This window comes from Lates calcarifer, linkage group LG13, assembly GCF_001640805.2.
Source record: "Lates calcarifer isolate ASB-BC8 linkage group LG13, TLL_Latcal_v3, whole genome shotgun sequence".
Lineage (NCBI taxonomy): Eukaryota > Metazoa > Chordata > Actinopteri > Centropomidae > Lates > Lates calcarifer.
The window spans coordinates 16,317,779-16,337,702 of record NC_066845.1 but is presented as its reverse complement, the minus strand read 5'-3'; the positions used below and the strand labels follow the sequence as shown (position 1 = coordinate 16,337,702).

General features: G+C 41.3%; 1 protein-coding gene across 4 annotated transcripts in view; it reads right to left on the bottom strand.

Moving 5' to 3' along the window:
* Positions 1-1,140: 1,140 nt before the first annotated feature.
* The window catches only part of lmx1bb (LIM homeobox transcription factor 1, beta b), a 61,155-nt gene continuing 42,371 nt past the window's right edge, over positions 1,141-19,924 (bottom strand). For all 4 annotated transcript variants that reach the window (XM_051075088.1, XM_018669331.2, XM_018669333.2 and 1 more), the window contains 6 exons: positions 8,014-8,246; positions 5,830-6,005; positions 5,233-5,310; positions 4,801-4,867; positions 3,513-3,674; positions 1,141-2,372 (listed from right to left, as the gene is read on the bottom strand). In XM_051075088.1, coding sequence (XP_050931045.1) covers positions 2,215-2,372; positions 3,513-3,674; positions 4,801-4,867; positions 5,233-5,310; positions 5,830-6,005; positions 8,014-8,246 — 874 coding nt within the window. In that variant the 3' untranslated portion in view covers positions 1,141-2,214. The remainder of the gene's footprint in view (positions 2,373-3,512; positions 3,675-4,800; positions 4,868-5,232; positions 5,311-5,829; positions 6,006-8,013; positions 8,247-19,924) is intronic.

Here is a 19,924-nt window from a genome sequence, read left to right as displayed (position 1 = left end):
CACATCTTTCACACTTTAATCCACATATATAGTAGAAACCTGACACAAACCTGCTCACTGTCTTTATATGTCCTTGCTCATAGACACACAGTATTTCCTGTTTCCTCCTCAACCTCACATAGTTTTCTTATTTCTCCAACAAAGAAGCATCTGGCAATGAAAACAACAAACAGTAACTCACAAGCTCACTTTTTGTGTCAGTTGCATTTGTTCCAGACCATTTGCATCTTTAAACAAATCTCATCCAATCAGGTTCCAGACTAAGATGATGTCACCGCATTGTGCTTCTAGGGATATTCACCTACTGGAGTGACAAGTGAAGATAAATGGCTGTGTAACCTTGCCAACAAGTCCAACACCTGGCTGTCAGATTGAAGACCTGATAGTAGACATAGATATATAGATATAAACCACACTGCGCTCATACTCTAAACCCTAACAGATTTGACAATATCATGCGCTCCTTTGTTTCAGGAATAGCAGCCAGGATTATTAAACCCTGATATGAGTATGACATTAGGAATATATTGAGTCATAGTAACATGGAACATCAGCTTGCCTGGCCACATTGAAGAGCTGTCAGGGAGATGAAGGAGCACCCAGATGGTACTTCCAAAAAACCGCCCGACAAGCCCTGAGGTTATAGGTGGGGCTAGGCTCTCTAGTTGTGCAGCTGTACTAGTATGTCACCTGAACTTTCTTCCGACCTCACCCTCACTACATGTTCCTGCCTCAGTGTCCTCATTCTCTTGCAGACGAGTCACACGCTGGAATGCTTACAAGCGTGGGATGAATATCAGTTCACCTGTTTGAACCCAACAACAAGAACCGACAAATTTGAATAAACAGGATATGCTCACAGTTGTATATTTATAGGCTAAAGAGTGTGCAGCCATACATACGGCTTTGGCACAGCTAAATCAGCATGCTAACACGCTCACAATGACAGTGCTAACATGCTGACGTTTAATAGGAATGTTTACCATCTTAGTTTTACTAATTACAGCTAAACTAAGCACTAAACACAAAGTACAGTTTATGGGGATATAATATAATGAGTTTCCCTGTAGTTTGGTGCTAGAGGAAAAGTAAAACCACAGACATTAGGATTCTGATGTTATGAGTTGGGAGCACTAAATGTTGAAATGTTACCATGTGAATGATCACTGAATGGCATTTATTTAATGTTATCAGGAGAAAGACATTGTTTATTCATCAAACCAGTCAACTTTGGTCAATTAGCAACTTTTAACATTTTGAGAATGCACATAATGACAATGATAACAAAAGGTTTATGGTCTGTACGAAATAAATAGCAACATTGCTCATTTACAGCTTGGCTGAAGAAAAAAAACAAAAGGGTTAATCTTCATATTAAAAAGGCATACAGATGAGTTGTGATACTCATGAACTCACTAATTGCTCAACAAAAAAAATTGCTCTCCTTTTTAAATAAAGCTTTTCAGTTTTAATATGTACCTTCAAGAGCCTGTTATAGTTAAATAAATAGAATGCTTTCCATTTTTAACATGCACATCCAATTTTGCCTGGGGAAAGTATTTACACTTCACTGATCCTACTTGTCCACCAAATTCTCCACTTTTTTTCTCCTCTAAACAATTCTTTCACCACAAACTCTCATACATACACAAATGTACAGTCACTCTTGCAGACATGCTGCACCTATTTACTATTAACACAATATCTAAACCTATTGAAAGTGATCAAAATGCTAACGGTGAACATGGAAATCCATGTAGTGTAAAGAAGAAACAGTCCAAACACCACATCTTAACCAGGGGGGCTTACAAAAAGTTTTAGTTTACAATTGATCATGCACTGTATAAATTCACTGTTATTTGGTTTGAGGGTGTGTAATCAGTGGCTTCAATATCTACTTGTTTTCTTTAAGTGAACAAAGAAAAGAGTAATATCTCCTGTGACAGATAAGCAATCCGACCAAATAATCTCTAACAATATTTAAGTCTTTTTTTTTTCCCCCAGGAATCTTCACTGTCCTACAACAAGTGGTTTTACTATCTTTGAGTAAGCTTCTGCACATAACCAGGAGCTACTGCAAGGAGGTGTTTCTTCTGTCGTGTCTGTGTTAGTGTAGAAACTCCTGGCCATCGTGCTTCAGGGTTGAGATGGGCAGTTTATTCTGTGCTGATGTTTCGTTTCTTTTTTTTTTTCTTTCTTCCCGGCTCCTCTCTTTCATGATGCGAAATAAGAGTTCTGCATGGAGTAGAGGCGGTCGATGGGGTTCCCCACGCGGGCCTGCATGGAGTTGACTTCCGAGGACGCCATGAAGCAGTCACTGAGGCTGGTTAAAGACGTGTCGCTGTCTATGTCATGGAATGCAGAATCATTACCTGCGGAGAGACGATAACGGAGATAGCCGTCAGGATCCGGTGGCAGAGGCGTCATTCAAAAAACCCAACAACACCCAATGCAATGAAATCAATGCAATCTTGTATTTGAGATTTATGGCAGCATTGGGAAATTATAATTACTAATAGTCACTTTGAGAAATCGCTGTTGTGTGTCATCACAATTGTGAGAACTGTTTTGTTAGATATCATCAAAGCTCACTTTTTGCTGCCCTCACTGGGACAATTGCGGTCTATGAGGGAGCATGTAAACAAGGGGCATCCTCCTAAAAGATCTGGTTAATAGCAACTGTTTACGCCTTTCATAAAACCTCAACATGTTATTTCTCTAGAGGGAATAGTTAACTTTATTACACTCTGGATCTTAATGATAGTGTTGCACAAAATGGGGACAGTGTTTTGAGACATATCTTTTAATGCCTTGCCAATATTGTTCTTTTCCCCAAACCAAAGGAGAGTGATGAGACTGGGGATTTGGGTTCTTACTACCGAGAAGAACTAAATGGAGGCAAATTATAAGGAAGTTATGAACTTCAGGAAATGGTCCCTCTGGGGCTTGTTGAGGACATCACTCTGAAATGTGTTATTCCAGTTACATCCTGTGGACTAACACTTGATTGACTGATTTTTTTTCTCCCTCCCGTCACTGCGTGTTTGCATTTTAATTCTTCCCTGTATCTCAAAGAAATCTGAGACTTGTTGTTTTCCCATTCTGATTCATTAGCTCACACAAACCCTCAATCACTGTTGGGATTGCACTTTATCTCAAGCTGTCCACATCGACCACATGTTTTTACCAACATCAGAAAACATCATCAGTAAAAGGGGCCATGTCTCAGAACTGGAGGCGGAGGGCTAAAACCATATTAAACAGATTTGAAAATGAACTTCAAAACCCAATGGCTTATGAGAATGCTTGTGTTATCTCATGTGGGAGGAGAAGCTGCTCGTACGTCTCTGTGAGTGACTTAAATCAGGAGGGCTGTGGCCTGAACACATGTCCCACACTGTGGAGCTATGAGGTTGATCAAGGGACAGGCATGTGTGTGTTTTGAGAACAGGAGTGGGTGTTTTTTCTCGGTTGGAATGGTTTGGAGGGGGTGGGAGTCAGTGGATGCTCACCATATGGGTTCATGTGGTCCCCGGGCATCTGTGGGGGGGTGAGCCCCTGTTGGAACGGGTCTGTGCTGTAACCGTTCTGATCCATGGCGACCAGCTGCTGCTGTGGCGGAGCCAGTGGCGTGAAGGAGTTCATCATCCCCTCCATGCGATTGGACATCACCTCTGCAAAGTGATGAGAACAAACAGGGAAAAACCATTACAAAAAATGTAATAATAAAAACAAAAAAAACTTGACATGAGTCTGCAGAATGTAACTGCAGCCACACACAGAAAGGTGCGGCTGAACAGGGGAAAACCAATGATGATGAGAGCGTTGACAATGAGACATATTTCTTCCTTGAAGATTCCCTTTAATACCTGAATTTTACAAGCTCACCTGAATCTGAGTTACATCTTTGCAGGACAAAAAAAAAAGGTACAATAATGATAAAAATAAAGGGAGTCTGGTGCTTGTGAAATAACTACAATAACCTGGATTTGCTCGCCTGGTAGTATTTCCATGGAAACCTACAGTAGTCTTTCCTGTGGCTTCTCCCACAATTCCCTTCACAAACACTGCTCTTGGCTATAACTGACTGGTGAGAGGGACACAAAGCTCTTGTGGCTTCATCGCTGAGCCCCCCGCCTCCTTTGCAGTGGCTTTGTGAAATGACATTTGCCATTCATTTTGTTTGGCTTCTGTAGAGAATTTCCAACTTTCTTTTGAAGTGAAATGTTCTTGTTTATACAGTGACCTATTTGTAAACTGTCATTCAGTGTAAATTTTAATATACAGAAAGAAATATTCATGTGCAGCTTCCAACTAGCTTGGTGTCAGCATTTAAAACAATACATTACTATGATATGAAGAAAACTTAAAGACCTCATTAGACATGTTTTATGATGTATAAAAATTCTCTGCTTTTACTAACAGTAAGAATCTGACATATTTTTTTGCACCAAAAAAAAAAAAAAATTAAATTGCATCTGCTCCTTCTCCCTTATTGAAAAATGCAGAATCTATGAAAATGTTGCTACATCACAATTGTTTAAATTGCACGTTTATGATTGGTTGGCTTCCGCACGTAATGTCACAAAATTACACCCGTGCATACACGTCTTTGACAGATAAACTTAAAACATCCAGGTGAAGGAAAATAATTTTTTATTGAGGGGGGGCTTTAAGATTAATAACATTTAAATGAGAAAAATGTGACACGCAGTAAATATGCAGTGAAAAATTTCCCAGGGAGACAGCTTTGAGACAATGAGCCTCCATTGTGTCTGCAGGGTATGTACAGTATCGTACCTTGGCCAAGTCTCTGAGAATTCTGTTGTTCTTGTTGTTGCTGCTGTCTTCTTGCCAACTTCTTCATCTGAAACGAAGGAGTCAAAGTTGTGAGGAACTCCCAAAACTAACATGCACTCTTTAATTTAAAAAGGATGCTCCTCGCCGTTCACCCTCGAATGAACTGCATGAAGTCTGTATCTGAGTGCACTTCATTGTCAAGTATCAAAGGTTTTCACAAGATAATAATCAGAAAAGGGGAGGGTGTAGACATTTAATGCAAGAGCGAGCTAGAGTTGCAACTCCTTGCTCTTTTTTTGCATTTGTGAAAGGAATGCAGTGATAAATTTAACACACATACTTGTGGTGATTTATTAGCTGGACTCTTAAGATGGAATAAGGCTGTTGTATGTGGACACAAAATCTAATTTATCCTGTGTTAGCTGCTCTCACCTTGGCTCTCTGGTTCTGAAACCACACCTGGACCACCCGAACACTGAGTCCTGTCTCTGCGGCCAGCGTCTCCCTCACCTGAACACATCATAGACAAAAAGATTTCCAGCGTTACACAGGAAAACAAAACACTTCAACAAACACCCTGAACTACTTTGCCTTCTTAACATATCTGCCACATTTCCCAACAGGCACGTTGCCTCTTTGATTTCTGCGAACGTTGAACGAATGCAGTGGTCTTTTTGGACCTCTTGGTTATTGCCTCTTCAAAGCTTTGGACCGGGTGCAGCGCCTGTTTTAGGGCCCGGGCTATGGAGGCAGTCCTCCTATCTCAGTATGACATTTGGTGCAGGCGGACTACGTTACACCAGCCTGCCTCAGTTAACACAGAACAGAGTGCTGCTTGCCACTTCAAAGCTCAGCTCTGAGGTGGGGGAGATTTTTTTAATTTGAGAATTTTATTTGTGAAACTACTGTAGGGCTCGTGGTCTGCATCTAAATCTCCATGTGTTCATTACTCCAAATGCAGACCAGAGAATGTTTAAAAAAAAAAAACAAAACCTTTTGTCGCAGCAGATTATTTCAGCTTTGTCTTACCTTTCTGCAGGGCTTTGAGGACACCTCAAAGGAGGCCTTGAAGGCCCGTCTCTGTTGAGTGGTCAGGATGGTCCGTGGTCTTTTGGGCCTCCTGGGATCCTTCCCGTCATCCCCCTTCCCCTGGCCTCCTATGCCTTTCTCTGGCTTGATGTCCAGCTCCTCATCGTCGCTTTTCTCTGCAGAAAGAGACATTTCTCTGTATGATCAGCACAAGCTTGAACTGACTACACCCTTTTAGTCGGTGACAGTCTGCTGATAAATATATTTTCGCTCTTCCCTATTCCAGGAGATTCACACACCACAAGTGCATAATCAAAGGAGACACATGTGTTTTTGATACTTTGTTATCAATTTGTTACAAAAGGAAAGGGCCACATGTACGACTAGACTTACAGAAGTCTATGGCTCTTGCTTGGAGAGCGCAGTGAAATATGTACATTTGTCATTGAACTGGACACTACGTCACTCGTAATTTATTGCTCTCAGCTTTGTCTGATTTACACTAAATCAATCTCTGATAAGAATACTACATCAAGTACAACATGAAAAAGGCAACACGAGTACATATGAGAAATGCATCTCCCATGACACAGCAAGAAAATGCAATTTTTGCTCTGTTTTAGACCTTCAAATAATGACAAAGTGTGTATGGATTGCTAGATTTTTACTAGCAGCAGCAGGATATTAGAGTTCTGGGTAGTAATATTGGTGTGATGTTTATGCTTCTAGCCTACGACGTGCCATTAAAACAAAATAATAACTTGGTTTTATTAGATTTCTGAGATATGTTTGTAGGTTTATTTTTTAGATTAAAATCAGCTAGCTGTTTGCAGTTATCACAAACAATAACTATACGTTCGATACTCTCCCAGTACTATTCATTACTTAAAGAATGATTCTGAAATCTTTTGTAATGATCATGAATAGTTTTGTACTGAAAAATGCATGAAAACAATATGAAACTTGTTGGTTTTCAGCAGCAGCCATGCACCAACTATACTATGAACTATATTAATGGCAAATTAATGATTTATGATGATTTTCATTTCCATTTATAAAACTGTTAAAATTGCTGTCATTAAAGACTTTGATACGACATATATGTGTGTGTGAAATATGCCACTTAATTCTGCATTTCTTTATCATTTGCTACAAAAGGCTACAAAGCAATATAAACATAACATGAAAAATAGAATAAACATCAATTATCATTCTATGTAAGGATGACAACAAGGGTCCAAATCAGCAGCGCTGGTAACAAACTCTGGTGATTTTGGGGTCTAGTGGCTATGAGGAGAGGCACACACATGATGGCTCAGTGTCTCCTGTCATCTGGTTCTGATATGTATCTACATTTCTCCACCGAAAACCTACATTTCATCTGCCACATGTCGAGGTTAACCTCTGTTCATGTCAACATTTTCTCCATCTTGAAATTTAGAGACGCGCACAAAAGACATGCCTGTGCGATACACTGGGACACGACTGAATGAGGAAGACGCAGAGCAAATATTCCCACAAGTTGACAAAAGTTGACACAGGCACAGATGTATTTGACAAATTCCCCGCTTTTGTGCATGTCTAAATGTGAGCCAGATGGTAGTGAACAGTGAGGCTTGGCGAGATGCCTCATTGTGTGTGGAGGCTATAGGCGAGGAACACTAGAGCTGATAAGAGTGGAGGCGCAGGCTTTCTGCAGAAAGGCCCCAAATCCCTCTGTCACTCACCATGATACAGTGATTTAATTCTTTCCAGCACCAGATCCTGCCCACGCATGGAGAGCCATTAATACGGGCCGGCTTGGCTTCGTCCTGTTTCCACTTCCTACTGTATCATAAACCTACGCTCCTCGCTTGAATTAGAGTGGTACAAAATCAGCCATTGAAAAGCTGCAGATGCAGCTGTGTTAGAAGTTTTTACTGCTTAGGCTGCGTGCAATATATCTGAAAAACCTCAGATGTTTGGTAGCTGGTTAAGGCACAAATTCATATTTATTGTTTCATTTTATATTGATAATTTAGCTCAACAACCAGTGAGATTAAGTTTAGATCCATCATGGAGGATGTCTATGTTGGCTACCACTGTGATGGAACACAGCATACAGAATACAACACCCTGGTGCCATACGATGATAGCACCACAGTGATGTTCGCATTGCTGTGTGAGAGGGTGCAGAGTGCCCACCTGAGTCTGAGTCATCTGGGCTGACAGAGCTGAGTAAGTCCTTCTCCCTCTCGTAGTCGATCTTGCACAGCAGCTGACCCTCCTTCAGGACAAACTCGTCGCCCTTCCTCAGCTGGCGGTCGCACACGCAGCAGCAGAAGCAGTTTAGGTGGTAGACACACTCCAGGGCGCGCATCACAAACTCTGTGGGGGCGATTTTCTCCATGCAGCCGCTGCACTTGGTCGCAAACAACCTGCAGAATGAGAAAAACGGAAAAAACCCAAAAACATTTAGTTGTTAAAGCAACACTTTTCCACATGAAAAACTTGATTCATAGGAAATGAAATGCTCCATTGCTCAGTTCAACACTCTCAGAGGTTTTGCTGATCTGGTATGACCAGTGGCTTTTGGTGGCTAGTTTGTAAACTTAAGATAGATAATGCTGTGCTGTTAACATTACTGGGGTAGCTCACTGACCTCAAGACTCTTCTCAGCTAATACTGTTATTATGATATATTTTTAGCATCACCCTACAAGGAGAATATACAAGTTTTAAGAGGATAAAAAACAAATTCTCTCATCTCTTCTCGTGCTATTGTTAGGCTGTTTTAACATTTAAACCATTACCATTATCTTGTAATTGTCACTTGTGGCCACAGTGGCTGTTAAACAGTCTTACTTCAAGTGCTTTTCTTTGGCGAGGTGTGTGGCTTTACTTTGTCCCATAGTCTTATTCTGGCTGACCATAAAGAGTTTCTGATTAAGAGTCAAGTTGGCCGGCTGATCCTGTGGGCAGTCAAGGAGGTGACTCCTTTGGCAGCAGCTCTTCTGTTAAAATTTCTAGGGTGGGCCCCGTCCCACGTCATTCCAAGTGAGCTCAGTCATGGGCACCCAAACCCTCTTGCACATCTTAAAAAAAGAGGCTGGATCGTGTTCTAGCACAGTTACCACAAAACCTGCTGATCCCAATCAAGCCTTTGCTGGCAATTTACACATTTCTTTCATTTCCACTATACTCTATATGCATCAGATACCATGCCAGAGACCATGATTCATTGCTGACTACTGGGCTGCCCTCTAGTCAGTCTGTTCATATCTCATCTTACTGTCTAATATCATGCCTCTATGGTGTAACACTGCCTCTATCACCATGTCCTCGACAACACCTCCATCTTCTTTTATATCCTTTCAGGAAGATGTTTGCATTGTTTTATTGGTGACTGAGAGGCATTTAATTCGTCCTCTGTTGTTCACAAGAAGCCACATTAAATGGAGCAAGAAGGCAGGGAGTGTGGTTGATCTTGTCCAGCCGTAAAGCTGGATTTATTAGTGGCCTCTTTGTTTGCCCTGGTCTGGAAGACAGCTGGCAGCCGCCTATCTATTTGTGGTGAACATCTATTTCATTGTGCAAGGCAGGGAGGCAGCGAGAGGAGCAATTGACATCATCTGCTGGTTCGGGACAGGGATGAGCGATAGTGATGAATATAATGTGTAAATATGAGAGGAGGGAAAACCAAAGGATGGTTTTGTTATGGTAATGCTGTTATAGGTGCTGATTGAGTGGTGATACGGCGCGGGTGTGCATGTGTGTGTTCACACATGTAAGTGCATGTGTGTGAGCAGCTGCATGCACGCTGGAAACAAGCTAGTGTGGTTTTTATTGTCTGTGCAGCTTTCTAAAATAATTACAGTGATACTGCTCATCAGAGCAGCATCAGCAAGGCCAAATGTTATGTTGTCTTAATTACATCACAAACAACTGTTATTTGACTAATTTCATTCATTACAATCAAACTCACAACCTATTTCTGGATCAGAATGCGGTAGCTAAAGCATCTTTTTTTTTTTTTTTTTTTAACCATCATGAAGCAGTAAAACAACAGATATACCAGAACTAGCTGTCTCAGGGTTCATAAAATCATTTAATCTTTCATTTATTACAATAAGTTAAGAAGATTATTATTCAGCTATGGAAAAACCTCAAGGATAATCCCCTCTAAAAGAAATGTTGGCATGTTTCTGAAACAAGCAGGGTTTCGTTTAAGTGACGTGCCAACCTGGATATATCCTCTAAACAAACTCCCAAGTCTGGTCACTGAAAAATGAAAGACAAGAGCAACACTTGGAATGGAAAAAAAAAAAAAAAAAATTCAGAAAGAAATCAAAAGGAAGTCTTACATTAACTCATGTCTGCAAAGATAAACTGAATATTCAGGGACTTGTTTCTAGTTTTTAGAGGGATTAGCATGTTACATGCTAGGATCAGGGAGAAGAGGTGATGAATCTGTCAAGACAAGTTCCCAGCTCTAACTCTAATGTTTTGCTAATGACTGGCGGCTTAAGCTAAGAAAGAGAGCTAAAAAGTTGAGGAAATTACTTGTTAGCACAGTTTGGATACGTCCAGGACTCTGCATTCACCTACGACCGCTCTCTCAAATCTTCTCATCTAGATGAAAACATTCTCATTCAGCCTTCTTTCCTTTCTTCTTTCTCCTCGCCGAGTCTAATCTTGTAAGCCATTATTTTTCTATTTCCCCTCTCTGTCACTTTGCATTATTTTTGCTGCTGTAATTCCTATTCGTCCCTTCTGGAATCTTCCTGTCCTGCTTTGTCCTCGGGTCTAATCCGGACTTTCTGCCTGTTTTCAGTCCCCGGTCCCCATTCTCAGCGGGGTTCAGATGGAATAGCCATGCATGACGCCCCTTCTATGGCAACCACACCTCCACAGGAAGGCAACGGCGACTTTTCGGATGGGCAGAGAAGGCCTTTGAGAAGCTGGCAGCAGAAGTAAATCCCTCTCTAAGGAACAAGGAGAATTAGCAGGGAGCAGTGGACTAGGGATTTAACCCTACCCCTCTCCTTTGAAAGGCACAGTCAGTCCCACTCCTGCGGCTAGCCACAATCAAACAGAGGAGGAGTGGGGAGGTGGCAGCGGGGAGAGGAGAACACAAACTCCCTGAATGACACAAGCAGTGGATTGTGGAGGAGCCTAATCCCACTTTAATACCTTTCCAAGTTCAGCTGCTAAAGAATGCTCTTTAAAACAACACCACTGTGTGAGCAGTGAAGGTTGACCAGGGGGAGGCACGCCATTCAACCTCCCCAACATTACCTGATTAGTGGTTTGAGGACCAGGCCAGTGGGCCAGCATGCCAACGGGAGACAGAGGAAAAGATGTAAATGATGATTTTATATATAGAAAAACAAATCAACAGGGGCTGCTGATAACATTAGCCGGAAAGGAGATTTCGCAGCTCTCTGTGAAGCTCTGCTGGGATATTAAATATATCATAAAAGCTGTAGGTGCGACTGGAATCAGACTTAAAGTGATTTAAGGTGATCATTTACCACTTTCTGTCTCGTGATCCCAGTGACCCATCACACTAAGACCCATGTCCATCCAAAATCCACTTTCTGGACGTTGGGCTGCTTCAGTAACACGACTCCCGGTGTTGCAGAGGCAGCCCGATCAGCACCTTTAAGCTAGTCTTGTTTATAAAAGACACCACAAAGAGGACCACCAGCATGACAGCCCGTGTCCCCAGCTCTCGCTTTCCCTCCTCCCACACCTGAGCGCACAGATCAAGTGATGAGACCCTCCTGTGTGGATCAATGGCTGCATCTCAAGCAGAGAGAACTGTCAATATTTACCCAGGCCTCCCCGGAACTGGACTCATAAATGAAAAAAGAGCCCATCTCAGCACATACCTCTCTCCCACAGGAATCATTGCGTCCCTTGTTTTAATCCTGTGTCCACATACCTGTAATCCCTTGTCTGTCCTTTCTTACGTTATCTATGGTTGTCTCTCGCTCCCCAAGACAGATTATCACACCGTTGAGGCTTGTAATGGTACAAGCTGTGTTTTTAGGGAACGCAAAGAGGGGAAAAAAAAGTGCACGATGAATAAGACAAAAGCCAACAGGGACCGACAGTTATTTGTCTGATGAACACTTCAGCCGAGCCAAGTGCAGCTGAGAGACTTCGCCCTCTATGCTGTTGCTGCTCTTCTTCTTTCCCCCCTTTTTCCAGGCACTTTGGAGAACTATGCACTCTCCCTTTGAACAGATTATAGGCAACTTAAAGTGTGACAACATCTTAAGCTCTCACCACATGTTGCCAATGATTTCCCTTCTACAGACATTACATTTAATGCTTCTGCCGCAGTGATAAGCATCAGGAAGACGGGGTGGGATAAAAGAAAACCCAGAAGAATAAGAGAGCTGGGGGGTGGGGGGTGGGGTATGGAGCTGCTTATGGCTCTTGATAATCATGCTACATTTAGCAACACGTGCAACAGTCTCACCTACTCCCCCTTTTGCTATTGAACAACACTTGGAGAAATACCATAACAATTTAGGGAAGAATAGCCCAAGCTATTATGTCACCGCATCCCTTCAAAGACAGAAGGGATGAGGATTATCCAGGCAGCAGCTGTAAGCTATTACTTTGAAGATGGGCTCTCGTGTTTGGGCAGGAAACCTGTGGCCATGCCAATCATTGCTGAGGTGAGAGCTGAAGCCTGGGAGGCAGGTCAGACAAGGGCCTCCGAGCAGGATGAAGGGCATGTGGAGCAATCGGTCAACCATGCACACTTGACATTTCCAGTTTTTTTAACTGGTGACATCTTGGGTACAGCTACATCTGGGATCAAACTGGAAATTGTAAGGTTTCTTTTTAGACCAGATGTGAGAGTTAAAGAAGTTGTTTGACATTTTGGGAAAAGCAAATGAGAAGACTGATAACCACTTTCATATCTGTTGGCTAAATATACAGCTGCTGGTTAGCTTAGCTTAGCATAAATACGGTCAACATTTCTCTCTCTTTATAGGTTTAAATGTAGTTGCTAATCAGTGTAAGTGCAGTTAGTTAGCTTAGCTTAGCATAAAGTCTGGAAATGTGGAAACAGCTATCCTGGCTCTCTCCCACCAACACTTCTAAAAATAACTAAATGAGCAGAAATAGTCTGGCAAGTAACCCTTTGTATAGCCCTTTTTACACTTTGATTTTTGCATAGATTAATCAACCTATAACATGTACATTAGTGAGATTCAAAGATGCTGACTGCTGGCTGAAGCCTAATATTTATCTTGATCTAATATGATCTTCTCATGTAATGCATGACATAAAAAACATATTTTTTAAAGTGTCAAACCATTGTTTTAAAGTTTTCACATACATCAAATAAAATTTTAACCGAATATGCCTGTATTTAATGAATAGCTCATTTCTTGCCCAAATTCTCAGGTGGAATATTGTTCTGTTTGTTGTCTGGAATGACAACAAACGGATCTGTCTCAAAGAGGCAGCAGAGGTCTCCGAACTGCTGAACAGCAACTGCTCAGCACCTCATGAGACACGCCTCAGTGTGTGAAAATTGGGTCTTAGCAACAGTATCAAGAGCTTTGGTCGAAGAGGAAAACATTTGATGCCCAGATGTTTCTCTACACACACGGATGAACGAAGGCAAACCTTTTCAACTTTGTCTCAACATTGTGAAAATTACTTTGTTATGTACAGCCCTGTTTTCCTCTAGATGCAGCAGACGCTACATGTTGACCACGCTGGCCTAAAAATAGCAACCTGAATTCAGTTAATACAAGTGTTTGATTGCTTGCAGAGGGACTGACGATAAAAGTGGATTCCAAAAGAAAGTTGTACTTTAACATGGTGGATTTGCATATTTAAATAAATCCAGCAAAGGCATATCCTCATTCATTCTCCCTCTATAAAAAGGAGGTTAAAACAAACTTTCAGTCTGCATGAGTAGTAAAGTGTAAAAAAAGTGGTAGTGATAATACTGTCTGCATAAATGATCTCAGTAGCTGACCTTGTTTCATAGTATCAGCATTTCTCTTTGGAGCATAGATTCATGGAGAGTAATGAAGCCAAATAAAAAGTGCCATCCTTCTTCTCCCAAGGGCCAGCTCCAGTCAGCTCTAAAAGCTGCTTAATCACCATCCCATGCTTACTACATTAGCATAATAATGGCCTTTAAATTGAGGCTCTTTGTTTTTTAATTAAACTCCCAGCAGGTAAAAGTAAAACACATTAACGGGAGATGTGTACACCACTAATGGCCCAAAGGTGCCTTCTTCATCACACAGCTCTGGCCACAGGGTTCTGCTTTTTCCCTGCGCTGAAGCGCAGCACCGGCTGCCTGCGAGCTCACAGGGGAGGAATGAGAAGAGCTGATTGCACTTGGCACAGCGAAGATAATAGCGGAGACGTGTTAGATGTGTTAGTGTTATGCATATGCACCTGCCCTGCATCTCAGAGGGAACACACTTAGTAATAGCTGCTGAACAGAGCTCATGGTGAATCTGTAAAAAGATGCTGGTTACAGTTAGTCTGCAGTCAAGTGTTTCCAGGATCATCTATCCCACACGTCTGCTATTGTGAAAATAAATATGGCATCTTCATTTCTTCGGCAGCGTGAGCCTCTTATGTGCTGGAATGTGCAGCTCCTCAGACTAGTCCCTGACCAGACAGACATCCCAGTCATATCTGTATATAACACTATACTGCACAGCTGCACAAAGAAATCCTAACCCTGTAGTCGTTATTCAAATGATCTCATTCCAGGGGTTGCGTGTTTCACAGATTACCCAACACTCAAAGTACAGTTTAGAATGAATGTGGTGCTCATGCATATTCTAACTAACTGCAAGTCTAAAAACATGCCTTATTTGACTAGTCTACTTTTAAGTAAATTTTTCTCGTGGCCAGTGTTTTATTTAGAGGGTGGTATGAGAATAACACATAAAGCTAAATACAGTCAATACCTTGTGTTCATACACAGCTCTAAAAGCAACAGCAGTATGCCGAGAATTGCAGCATCAAGCGACCCACTGCTTCTCCTTTGCATGTATCTGCTAATGAGTCACTGGGAAAACAGCGTGGAAATAATCCTCCCCAGCCACACAGGTAGAACAAAGCTCATGGAGTGAAAAGGACAGTGTATTGGGCAGCAGAGGAGGCTAAGTACACATCTAAATACAAGAGTAAGCAGACAGGCACACATGATGCTGTTTGGACAGCTGGTGTTCCTGAGTATGTAAAATGAGTGCAACATCGCATTTAGGCTTCGTTTTTTAGAGCTCAGAACAAACAATATGGCTGCATACACTCTGCAATAACATCAGTGAGGAAATGACGATTGTAAAGATGTATGTTTTTTTTTTTTCTTTCTTTTCGTTTTGGCTTTTTTTTCCAGTGTATTTTTTACCTGTTCTCAAAGCCTGGTTGATCCTTGAACAAATAAATTAGGAGGTTGTGAATTACAAGGCCGTTATAAAGTGCTTTGCTCTGCATTTCGTTACTCCAGTAAAGCTGTTTGTGAGGGCCATCGCTGCTGGAGATGTGACATGTTTACAACACGGTCCCTGTAAAAAGCAAAGGCCTGGATAGCTCCCATTAAAATCATGTGCAGCTATTTTATATATGTATTTTTAATAATTCTGTGGGTGTCTGTTTGTCCGCCCTTTCCAAGCCAATCTGCGTGAAGTGGAGCAGAGCCTGCTATTAAAGGGCTCAGCCCGCTCGACGAGCCACCACAAGTGATTCTGAGAGAGCTGGGAGAGCAGGGAGAGTGATGGCTACAATAAGTGTAATGGCTCTCATATGTTATAGAGCTATGGCTGCCTTTAACTGCCCACAGATACACAGGTTTATTTTTTTATTTTCATTTCATTTTTTTGATGAGAGACACTGACTCAAGAGTTCACTAAAAATCATACTGCTTATATCACTTTTGGAGAAATAAAAACAACTATGATCTCATGTCCAGTCAAATAACAATAAGTTCTAAAAGACTAGATTAAATCATGAAGTGAAAAAGAATGAAAAGCATGGACTGATGCTCAGATACTTTCCTTTCTTTATTGTAAGAAAATAAATGGACTCATCTTACAGATTCAGCGTTGGAATGGTTAAAAAACAACATTTGGATTGGAGGGCTTTATAATTACTATTGACCCAGAGGTTCTGGGTCTAAGAAATAAAACAAACAGTAATATGAGGTGTTCTAAAGCACAAGTCTGCAAATATGCAAAGACAGGGTCTGGTGGAGAGCATCACGCTTTGGCTTCTTTTCTCCGCTCCTAATCTGTGGGCCTACACAATATTAAGACGGCTTTGGAGCCACTTGTGACCCAGCTGTGCACTAATGAAAAATTCCACAGCTCTGTGCAGAGGCCAATGGAGCTTGACCCCTTTCCACCCTGAACCAAGCAATGTCCATCTTGAGGAGTTTACCAGGACTGAAAGATACTGGATTAATAGGTAGAAAAGGAGAAAGAGAGACAATCTGGCAAAGACTGGGAAAAAAAGCACTTGTGTGTCCCCCCCCCCCACCACCACCACCACCACCACCAACCCATCTCCTCAATCTCTTCCTCCAATCTTTAGTATATTGGTGTGAAGTAAAGTGTTTGCCCAGGTTTTAATGGTGCAGAGATGATCTGGAGATCATTGTGGTGGAGGCAGGTTGCATGAGGGGGGCTCTGTTTATTTAACAGAGATTCGGTCTAAGCCCAAAATTAGTTTGGAGGGAGACAATGTGAGGCGACCAGGAATTAGACGTTGTTCACATGATCCGGATTCATGTGTTTGTGATCCTGCTGCCCTTGATTCTCTTGTCTCTGCGTCTTAGCCAATACAAAAGTCAGCGCTATAGAAGCACATATCAAAAGAAGCAAGCACAATGAAAGTCTTCAGACTGAATGATGAGGATATACAGTACAGCAATTATAGAGTAATGTACACCATGTTAACTACTCAGATGTGTCAATAAGCTGTGGTAGTTTTTATAAGGATGTATATGTTTTGGTATGGTTTGTCTTTCATTATCTCATCCTTTTTTTCCTTGGCATTTATTTATCCACAGTAAAACACTCAGATCAGCCACCCACTCATCTCCTTTAGCTGCTAACATTCAGCCACACAGATATACTGTAGGAATGCAGATAACATCTAGGGAAATAGCAAAGAAATTGAGAGGAAAATAGACAAGTATGATGAAAATGGAGAAAAAAAAGAGGAAATATGCCTTTTTCATGACAAATTGACATCACAATATTCAGCCTTATTATTCTGGGATAAACAAATCTGAAAGATATATTAGGAATTTTTAGATAAAACACGGCTGATATTAGATCTTGAAAATCAGAAGATGGTGGTGTCACAAGAAGGATCGATACCAAGAATTTCACCCCGGGCAACCTTAACTGCCAACTTAAATTCTCATCAGAACAAATGCTTATAATCTGCTTCTCTTGGAGTGTCCAGATCATAGATACTCTCAAATTGTGACACAAATGAAAAAATGACTCCACCTGTATTATCCTTGAGGGAATAGACTCAATCTAAATAAAGGGTGGAAAGGCGGGGGGAGAGAAAATGAAAAAGGGAAAGCAAATGAAAAATAAACATTGTTATTGAAAGACAGGATGCTTTAAGACCCAGGGGCCAGGGATTAACATTCAGATTAGCATTCAAATAATATATTTGAATTTCTGATCAGCAATCCTCTTCAAAGAGCTAAATCCCAAGATTAGCAGGTGTTATGCTAAAAAGCTGTGTTTTTTGTCGGGAACGTAGCTACACTAGCCAAACAAATATGTCTTTGAGTGTGAAGGGCTGGCATGGATGTATGGCTGTAACCATGGCGACTGGCTGGTAGTTAGGAGCCTTGGAGAGGGGTGCAGTGTTGGAATGTGTCAAACAGACAGAGGGGCGCACATATACCGCAGAGCAAACCAAAAACCTGCTGTTTCACTAAAGACCATCAGCTACGTTATTGAGACCACCTACAAATTCCAGGGGGAGATTTGGGTTGAGGGGGAAAGAAATGTAACTCTGAATCTTCATCATTATTTTTTTTAATACATTCTTTCCCAATTGGTTTGATTTAAGAGAGCCAGGCTGAGGGAGTCAAACATAAAAGTGATGAATTTATATTAGAAGAATAAAAAAAATGATCTGTGGCTCCACTAAAGAATCACACTGCGCTCACCAAAAGTCCTCCCTGTTTTATCTCCCATGAGTCTCTCTTAGTTACTGAGGATGCAAGGAAATGGAGCTTGAGATATTTGTAAAAAAAATATGGCAGGAAACATTTGGATCTGCCAGCACACATGCAGTACATATTGTCAAAAATAATCCAATTACACATGTTCCAATGCATTACTATTTATTAGGGCCCGAGCAACGAGTTGCGTGGGCCCAACGGGGCCATGCAACGAGTTGCAAGGACCCTCTTGTTTTCGGTCTGTTTATTATTATTATTATTATTATTATTATTATTATTATTATTTTTTTTCTTCTTTTTCCGCCTCTTAGATCGGCTTTTTGAGGGCCTTAACATGCGTGAAAACTTACCAAAATTTGCAGACGCGTCAGGCACGGCGAAAAATTTAATAATTTAGGGGTCTTGAGCATGGGCGTGGTAAAATGCCCTCGGTAGCGCCACCTACATTTTTAAACGGAACAGCCCCTCAAGCCCGTTGCGCCTAAAAATCTGAAAATCTGCACACATATGTAACATCCCATGACGCACCAAAAAGTCTCTTGGAGCCATATTCTAAACCCAACAGAAAGTATTTTTATTTTGACCGGAAGGTGAAAAAATTGTGTGTTTTTGGCCATTTCCAGGGGTCGCTTGAACGCGAACTAGTCCTAGACGCATTATCCCATTGACTTCAAAACTTAATAGTATGTTCTTAAGACATAGACGATGTTAAATTGCGGCAGATTTTGAGTTTTTGTTGAAGGGCGTGGAAGTTATGGCCCCTCAAAGTTCGATTACTCGCCACGAAACAGGAAGTTGCTTTATTTTTGCTATATTTCGGCCATACTTTGTCCAAACTGCATCAAACTTTACAGGATTGTTAATGGTACCTATCTGCACACATCCATATGTCAATATTCATACAATTGTTGTAGCGCCACCTATTTATAGCAGGAAATGACATATTTTATAGTGTGATGTCCAGTTTCTAGACGGGTGACCAGATTCACTTCAAATGTTGTCAGCCCCTCCTTGACAATTTTTGGAAGAAGTCCTCCGAAAATTGTGAGTTTGGGTCGAAGCGTGTGCCGGTTCTGGCCCGTCAAAGTTCGGAAACCCAACTTCCTGTTTGAAACCTCAGATTTTGGGGTAACTTCCTGTTGCGACTCTCTACTTTATCCTACAGATGGAGCCATTGTATTACTCTTTGATGGGTTTTTGGAAGGGGGTCTCTGTGTGTGTGTGTCTGTGTGTGTGTGTTTGAGGGGGGAGGGGAAGAGGAGTTGATTGAGTCTGTGAGAAGCTGCCACAGGGAGGTTACAGTCAGGAGAGCCAAGAGCTGTCACAGATGATGAGCTCTGAAAAATATTATCACAGAAAATAATTAGCATAAAAGCTTTTATTTTAAATTTGTTGCAACAAATTCAGGTTTCTTACAGCATTTTCCTTATTGAAAACTAAATTCTACCTGAAATGTATCAATAAAAATCTTCTTTTGCAGTTAATGTCACCAGTTTATAGTTTAGTTTTAATAGCATTCCCTGTCACTGATGTGCCTTTAATTATCGGTTCTATCAGGGATCATTTATGTGTTTATCTTACGGGGGTGAGCCACCTCACAGGTTGGTTATATTACCTGTTGACCTCAGCTCAGTGAGCTAAGACAATGTTTAATGCAGTGTTTTTTCTGATATGAAAATGGGTATTATTCAGCACATCTAACCTCAGCAGGCCCCTCTTCAGAAACTCATATCTGCAGATGTCAAAGCTGGCTCAAACGTTGTCCACAGTCTCATGACATGTTTAACACGAAGCACAGCACGCTGGTTAAGCTCATGGCAAACTGTTACTAACAGCTAAAATGAAAGCTTGTCTGTATGTAGTCTAACTGGTTAGTTTGTCACTAATCTCCAAATTTTGCAAA